Source organism: Hylobates moloch, unplaced genomic scaffold, assembly GCF_009828535.3.
Source record: "Hylobates moloch isolate HMO894 unplaced genomic scaffold, HMol_V3 SCAFFOLD_10, whole genome shotgun sequence".
NCBI lineage: Eukaryota > Metazoa > Chordata > Mammalia > Primates > Hylobatidae > Hylobates > Hylobates moloch.
The window spans coordinates 49,557,651-49,565,078 of NW_026652285.1; the positions used below are offsets into that span (position 1 = coordinate 49,557,651).

At 38.0% G+C, this 7,428-nt stretch overlaps 1 protein-coding gene across 5 annotated transcripts in view; it reads left to right on the plus strand.

The window, feature by feature from the left end:
- The window catches only part of GCNT1 (glucosaminyl (N-acetyl) transferase 1), a 116,547-nt gene extending 110,672 nt beyond the window's left edge, over window positions 1-5,875 (plus strand). For all 5 annotated transcript variants that reach the window (XM_058445330.1, XM_058445332.1, XM_032164328.2 and 2 more), the window contains one exon: window positions 67-5,875. In XM_058445330.1, the coding sequence (XP_058301313.1) occupies window positions 210-1,496 (1,287 nt within the window). In that variant the 5' untranslated portion in view covers window positions 67-209 and the 3' untranslated portion in view covers window positions 1,497-5,875. The remainder of the gene's footprint in view (window positions 1-66) is intronic.
- The last annotated feature ends 1,553 nt before the right edge of the window (window positions 5,876-7,428 follow it).

Consider the following 7,428-nt stretch of genomic DNA (forward strand, 5'->3'; position numbering starts at 1 on the left):
CTCTTTCTCTCTCTGTCTCTCTCTCTATATATATATTTATATTTATAATTGCTTCTTTTATTTCAGTGCTGCTCTTCATTTCAAGATGCTGTTGCAGCTCTGATAAATGCAAACTGACAACCTTCAAGGCCACAACGGAGGGAAAATCATTGGTGCTTGGAGCATAGAAGACTGCCCTTCACAAAGGAGATCCCTGATTATTATTTGAAATGCTGAGGACGTTGCTGCGAAGGAGACTTTTTTCTTATCCCACTAAATACTACTTTGTGGTTCTTGTTTTATCCCTAATCACCTTCTCCGTTTTAAGGATTCATCAAAAGCCCGAATTTGTAAGTGTCAGACACTTGGAGCTTGCTGGGGAGAATCCTAGTAGTGATATTAATTGCACCAAAGTTTTACAGGGTGATGTAAATGAAATCCAAAAGGTAAAGCTTGAGATCCTAACAGTGAAATTTAAAAAGCGCCCTCGGTGGACACCTGATGACTATATAAACATGACCAGTGACTGTACTTCTTTCATCAAGAGACGCAAATATATTGTAGAGCCCCTTAGTAAAGAAGAGGCGGAGTTTCCAATAGCATATTCTATAGTGGTTCATCACAAGATTGAAATGCTTGACAGGCTGCTGAGGGCCATCTATATGCCTCAGAATTTCTATTGCATTCACGTGGACACAAAATCCGAGGATTCCTATTTAGCTGCAGTGATGGGCATCGCTTCCTGTTTTAGTAATGTCTTTGTGGCCAGCCGATTGGAGAGTGTGGTTTATGCATCGTGGAGCCGCGTTCAGGCTGACCTCAACTGCATGAGGGACCTCTATGCAATGAATGCAAACTGGAAGTACTTGATAAATCTTTGTGGTATGGATTTTCCTATTAAAACCAACCTAGAAATTGTCAGGAAGCTCAAGTTGTTAATGGGAGAAAACAACCTGGAAACGGAGAGGATGCCATCCCATAAAGAAGAAAGGTGGAAAAAGCGGTATGAGGTCGTTAATGGAAAGCTGACAAACACAGGGACTGTCAAAATGCTTCCTCCGCTTGAAACACCTCTTTTTTCTGGCAGTGCCTACTTCGTGGTCAGTAGGGAGTATGTGGGGTACGTACTACAGAATGAAAAAATCCAAAAGTTTATGGAGTGGGCGCAAGACACATACAGCCCTGATGAGTATCTCTGGGCCACCATCCAAAGGATTCCTGAAGTCCCGGGCTCACTCTCTGCCAGCCATAAGTATGATTTGTCTGACATGCAAGCAGTTGCCAGGTTTGTCAAGTGGCAGTACTTTGAGGGTGATGTTTCCAAGGGTGCTCCCTACCCACCCTGCGATGGAGTCCATGTGCGCTCAGTGTGCATTTTCGGAGCTGGTGACTTGAACTGGATGCTGCGCAAACACCACTTGTTTGCCAATAAGTTTGACGTGGATGTTGACCTCTTTGCCATCCAGTGTTTGGATGAGCATTTGAGACACAAAGCTTTGGAGACATTAAAACACTGACCATTACAGGCAATTTTATGAATAAGAAGAAGGATACACAAAACGTACCCTTATCTGTTTCCCCTTCCTTGTCAGTAAGTGTCGGAAAGATGGTATGAGGTCCTCTTTGGGGCAGGGACTCTAGATCTTCTTGTCAGAGAAGCTGCATGGTTTCTGCAGAGCACAGTTAGCTAGAAAGGTGATAGCATTAAATGTTCTTCAAGAGTTAATAGTGGGAGGAGTAAAGGTAGCCTTGAGGCCAGGGCAGATAGCAAGGCATTGTGGAAAGGGGACCAGGGTGGCTGGGGAAGAAGCCGATGCATAGAGTCAGCCTGTTCAAAGTGCTCAGGGACTTAGCAAAATGAGAAGATGTGACCTGTGCCAAAACTATTTTGAGAATTTTAAATGTGACCATTTTTCTGGTATGAATAAACTTACAGCAACAAATAATCAAAGATACAATTAATCTGATATTATATTTGTTGAAATAGAAATTTGATTTTACTCTAAATGATTTTTGTAAATAATTTATATTCTGCTCTAATACTGTACTGTGTAGTGTGTCTCTGTATGTCATCTCAGGGAGCTTAAAATGGGCTTGATTTAACATTGTTTTTGTGTTATTTTTGCTTGAAACAATGCACACATTTTCAAAAACCAAAAAATGACAATTTCTAGTTTAGTTAATTTCTACAAATCATCTTAGGTTATTAGCAAGGTTAAGACATCTTCTTTTTTAAAAAAATTATAGCTTCTACCAAGAGAAACACCCAATTTTTCTAGAGATTTGCCTCTATCTTCCTTTCGTTAGTCTCCCCAGACTGCTATCAAGCTGTGTAAAAATTTACTTTCACTGGACCCTAAATTATTGTCTCTGCGATCTGACTGCCAGTAATTAGTGCAGAAAACTAAGACAGAAAGGATGATATAGGTTTGAGGGGCTGGGGAGTGGGACGGGGGAGAAAAGGAATGTATTTAAACAATTTCTGATGCCTATGATGAGTTTACAAACCAGCATTGACACCGTCCCCAAAATTAAGGCTGTCGCTCATTGAATCCACTTGTGTCCAACCTCCCATTATCCTAATGTCACCTGTATATTCATTTGAAAGGACTTGGCCCTGTTCTTGGGTCTTCCCGCTACCTGCCCCTGGGTTGTAAGTTTCCTCCTTTCTCATCCTTACATGAGGAGGAAAGAAGTGTGCAGTCATTCCACATGGCCTGTTGGAAGGCCTGGGAAGGGAACTTTAGGTTTGGGACAGATTTTTTTTTGTTTTTGGTACCATTCACGGCATACGATTTTTACTCTCTCCATTTTCACCATAAGACAGATAATTTGGGGTTGCTATAATGCTGTCTCACATCTCAAAGTACATTCAAATCTTAAAAAGAAATTCTTGTAATTTTGCCGTGTTGATAAAGTTTCAGCAAACAAGCTACCAGGAACTGTGAGGCTTTGTCATTTAGCATTAGACTTTAAACAAGAATTAAAATCATGTGCTGTATTTTTAAAACATAGCCAAATTAAATAGTACATGAGAAATTCAGAGTATTAGACAGTTTTAAGGCATTCAACTGAGAAAACCTTTTTTATTCGTCAAAGTCAGAAAACATTTTCATCTTATTGAGAGATATGTTTTTAAACTTTTATCATCATTTGTAAATGTGGAAGTTGGTGGATTGCTGTGTTTTTGCATGATTAGCATGGGAGTCTGTTGGAGCCAGAGGAAAATGTTTGTTTTGAAAACTCAAGAGATCATGAGGGCGGTACATGCAGTGTGTTCTCTCTTTATTGGCTTCTAAACCAGTTTTTTCCTTTAATGCATGTCAAATATTTCTCTCATGCTTCTCTTAGCAGAAAAGTTTTTACCTGTAAGACAGGGCACCTTTTAACTCTAAAACTAGTGATACTCAGTGACATAGACTTTGTCTTATAAACATTTTTTCATTTTTTAGTTTGAAAAATTGCAAATCAACAGCAAAAGTAAAACAGTAGTAGAGTGAACACCATGTAACCCTCACCTGGTGTTAACATTGTGCCCTATTTGCTTTAAGTTTTATGTATTTTTGAACTTGGCAAAATTGGAAATTCAAATTTTTAAAAATTACAAAGTTATTTATCTTAGCACATTTATTATGTGTGACTGCATCTGATTTATATTTAAATTGGCAGGTTTTGAGGGATTTTTTTCTTCATCATAAATGTAAAAATAGGATTTTAGAGTCTATTTCCCCAAGCTCCACATTAAAACTGTAAACCTACCATCTTCTTTTTTTTCTTTTTTTTTTTTTAATTATACTTTAGGTTTTAGGGTACATGTGCACAATGTGCAGGTTTGTTACATATGTATCCATGTGCCATGTTGATTTCCTGCACCCATTAACTCGTCATTTAGCATTAGGTATATCTCCTAATGCTGTCCCTCCCCCCTCCCCCCGCCCCACAACAGTCCCTGGAGTGTGATGTTCCCCTTCCTGTGTCCATGAGTTCTCATTGTTCAATTCCCACCTATGAGTGAGAACATGCGGTGTTTGGTTTTTTGTCCTTGCGATAGCTTACTGAGAATGATGGTTTCCAGTTTCATCCATGTCCCTACAAAGGACACGAACTCATCATTTTTTATGGCTGCATGGTATTCCATGGTGTATATGTGCCACATTTTCTTAATCCAGTCTATTGTTGTTGGACATTTGGGTTGGTTCCAAGTCTTTGGTATTGTGAATAGTGCCGCAATAAACATACGTGTGCATGTGCCTTTATAGCAGCATGATTTATAGTCCTTTGGGTATATACCCAGTAATGGGATGGCTGGGTCAAATGGTATTTCTAGTTCTAGATCCCTGAGGAATCACCACACTGACTTCCACAATGGTTGAACTATGGTTGAACCTACCATCTTCTATGTAGCTGTGATATCTCATCTTTCTAAAATGGCACTTGTTAAAAAGTGTTCAAACACTATCCCTAATGCCTGCGGCAGAGATTACATATGATCCATTCATTGGGGCTCAAAGTATCTTTTCGACTTTTAAGGACAATTTACAGCAAATGAAATTTATGATGCTGTGGCAAGAAATTTAAAGAATCAAAACGATGGTTTGAAAAGGAAACCTATGATACATGCAGGGGAAGCAAAACCCAAGTGATTTGTGAGAAATATAGAAATTATTTAAATTACTTTATAGTAATTATTAAACACTAATTTTTGTACTGTCAATGAAGGTGTTTTATAGAGAAATCTGAGAAATCGCATTCACAAATTAGAAGTCAAACATGGCCAGGCGCAGTGGCTCACACCTGTAATCTTCAGGATTTCAAGACCAGCCTAGCCAACATGATGAAACCCCATCTCTACTGAAAATAGAAAAAAAAAATTAGCCAGGCTTGCACCTGTAATCCCAGTTACCTGGGAGGCTGAGGCAGGAGAATCTCTTGAGCCCAGGAGGCAGAGGTTGCAGTGAGCTGAGATCCCACCACCACACCAGCCTGGGTAACAGAGTGAAACTTTTATCTCCAAAAAAACAAACAGAAAGTCCTTAAACATGTGAACAAAAATTTTGTGATGGAAGGATTCTAGTTAATGAGTATTGCATCAAGATTTACATCTTTCTTACTAAGGACAAGAGTTAATAAAAATTGTTCTTTATTTTACAGGCAGTTACTGAGGCTCTTCCCAGATCTCAGTAAACAGCCACTCAGCCTTGAAAATGGAGTGTTGTTGTTTCTAAACATATATTTATGTCATTTATTAAGTACAGTTCACTTAAATAACATAAATAGATTTTCTCTTGTAGTGATTTGGGTAGGAAAAGGCCATGTTTCAGTTCGTTTCCTCTGTAGGGTCGATTGAATCGGACCTTTTCAGTTGTTGAGAAAAAAATAATTTCTCATATTAAATACAGATGCTCCTCAACTTATGATGTGGGTAGGTCCCAGTAAACCCATTATAATTTGAAAATATCATATTGAAAATGCATTTAATATCTCTTACCTGAAATCATAACTTAGCCTATCCTACCTTAAATGTTCTCAGAACATTTAGCCTGCAGTTGGGCAAAACCATTTAACACAAAGCCTATTTTATAATGAAGTGTTGAATAGCTCATGTTATATACTGAATACTGTTCTGAAAGTGAAAAACAATGATTGTATGGGTACTCAAAGTATAATTTCTACTGAATGCATATCACTTGTGCACTGTTGTAAAGTTGAAAAACCGTTAAGCCTCTTAGGATTTTTAAGTAAGTTGGGGACCGTCAGTTTAAAATAAATGCAATACTGTTTCATGATAAACATGGTCACTGTAAGTTTTACTCTTTTGAATGAGGGTGCGACGGAATGCAGTTAGAATCAGTTCATATCACCATTAAAATCATCCATTCAGAAACCAAGGCCTTGTCTGCACAAATTTTTTATTCCTTTTTCTGTTAGCAACCAGCACTCGAACATTAAAATTTGGTAGTTGATGTACTTTGTAACAAATGAGTGTGTGCAAGTAGTGATTAAAGATAAGATTCATCCTCAAGGCACAAATGCCAGAGGGGGAAAGAGTATGTCAAAAACAAACTAACACAGAGTATGCAAAAAGATTACTGGGAGGCTTTAGAAGTATGCAATTGAATGGCCAGTATTGCATTCTAGGACATTAGACACTTCAACTGTGTCTACTGAAGAAAGAACAGTTTTCCAGTTAGTAGCAAATGTTAATAGGAGCTATCACCTGCTGTTGGTTTGAATGTGATGGGCACAGCTGAGGGAAAAGGGACCCCATGCCCCCAATATTGAGTGCCTTCTCCAGATATTGTCACACCTTATCTATTAAACACTTCGGGGTGCTCTTTAGCCCTAAATTTGATGAAACATTCTAGAAAATGGCAAAATTCATGAATTTCAGATTTTTCTCTAAAGCTTGAGAGCTTTACATATCCTTTATAAGCCTGCTTGTGAAAGATACTGTTTTTAATACATGCTTTAATGTTTTCAGGGCTTGTCATCAGAATATTGATACAATTTTTTTTTAATGCAGTAAGACCCAAACTAGAAATGAATTACAACTATTGGGAAAGAAAAAACTATTATTATTATTGCAGATGATATAATAGTCCAAGTAGAAAGCCCGGGAATCTCATCTTAGAATTAATATGAAATTAGCAAAAACGTCCAGATATCCAAAAGTTAATAGACAAAGATAGCTTTAAGATATAATTGTAGTATATCACCATTTGTTGTGGCAACAAGCTTTGTCACATTTATAGACAAACTGAGCATGTGTGCAGGAACTATATGAAGATAACAGAAGTCCTGTATAGATGGAAAAATACACTGCTTCTAGCTGATAAAATGAATTTTTTTTTTTTTTTTTTTTTTTGAGACGGAGTTTCAATTTTTTTGCCCAGGCTGAAATGCAATGGCATGATCTCGGCTCAGCACAACTTCTGCCTCCTGGGTTCAAGCAATTCTCCTGCCTCAGCCTCCGGAGTAGCTGGGATTACAGACATGTGCCACCATGCCTGGTTAATTTTGTATTTTTAGTAGAAACGGGGTTTCTCCATGTTGGTCAGGCTGGTCTCAACCTCCCGACCTCAGGTGATCCGCCCGCCTCGGCCTCCCAAAGTGCTGGGATTACAGTCGTGAGCCACCATTCCCAGCCCTAAAATGAAATATTTTAAACATTTCTTCTATTTATGAATTAACTGAATGCAAGTCTATTAATGTTCTCAATGGCTTGAGAGTATTCTAAATTTCATCTGAAAGATGTGCAAGAATGGGAATATTTTGGAAGGAAAGTAATGAAGTCTTAAGATACTAGATATAAAGCCATATTTCACAGCTAAAAAATATTGAAAATGTACTAATAGTTTACATTTGAACCCTTAGACCAATGCAGTAGTAGCCCCGAAATACATGTGAGTATAAATAAAATGTTCCAAAAATCCTAGGAACATAAGGAAG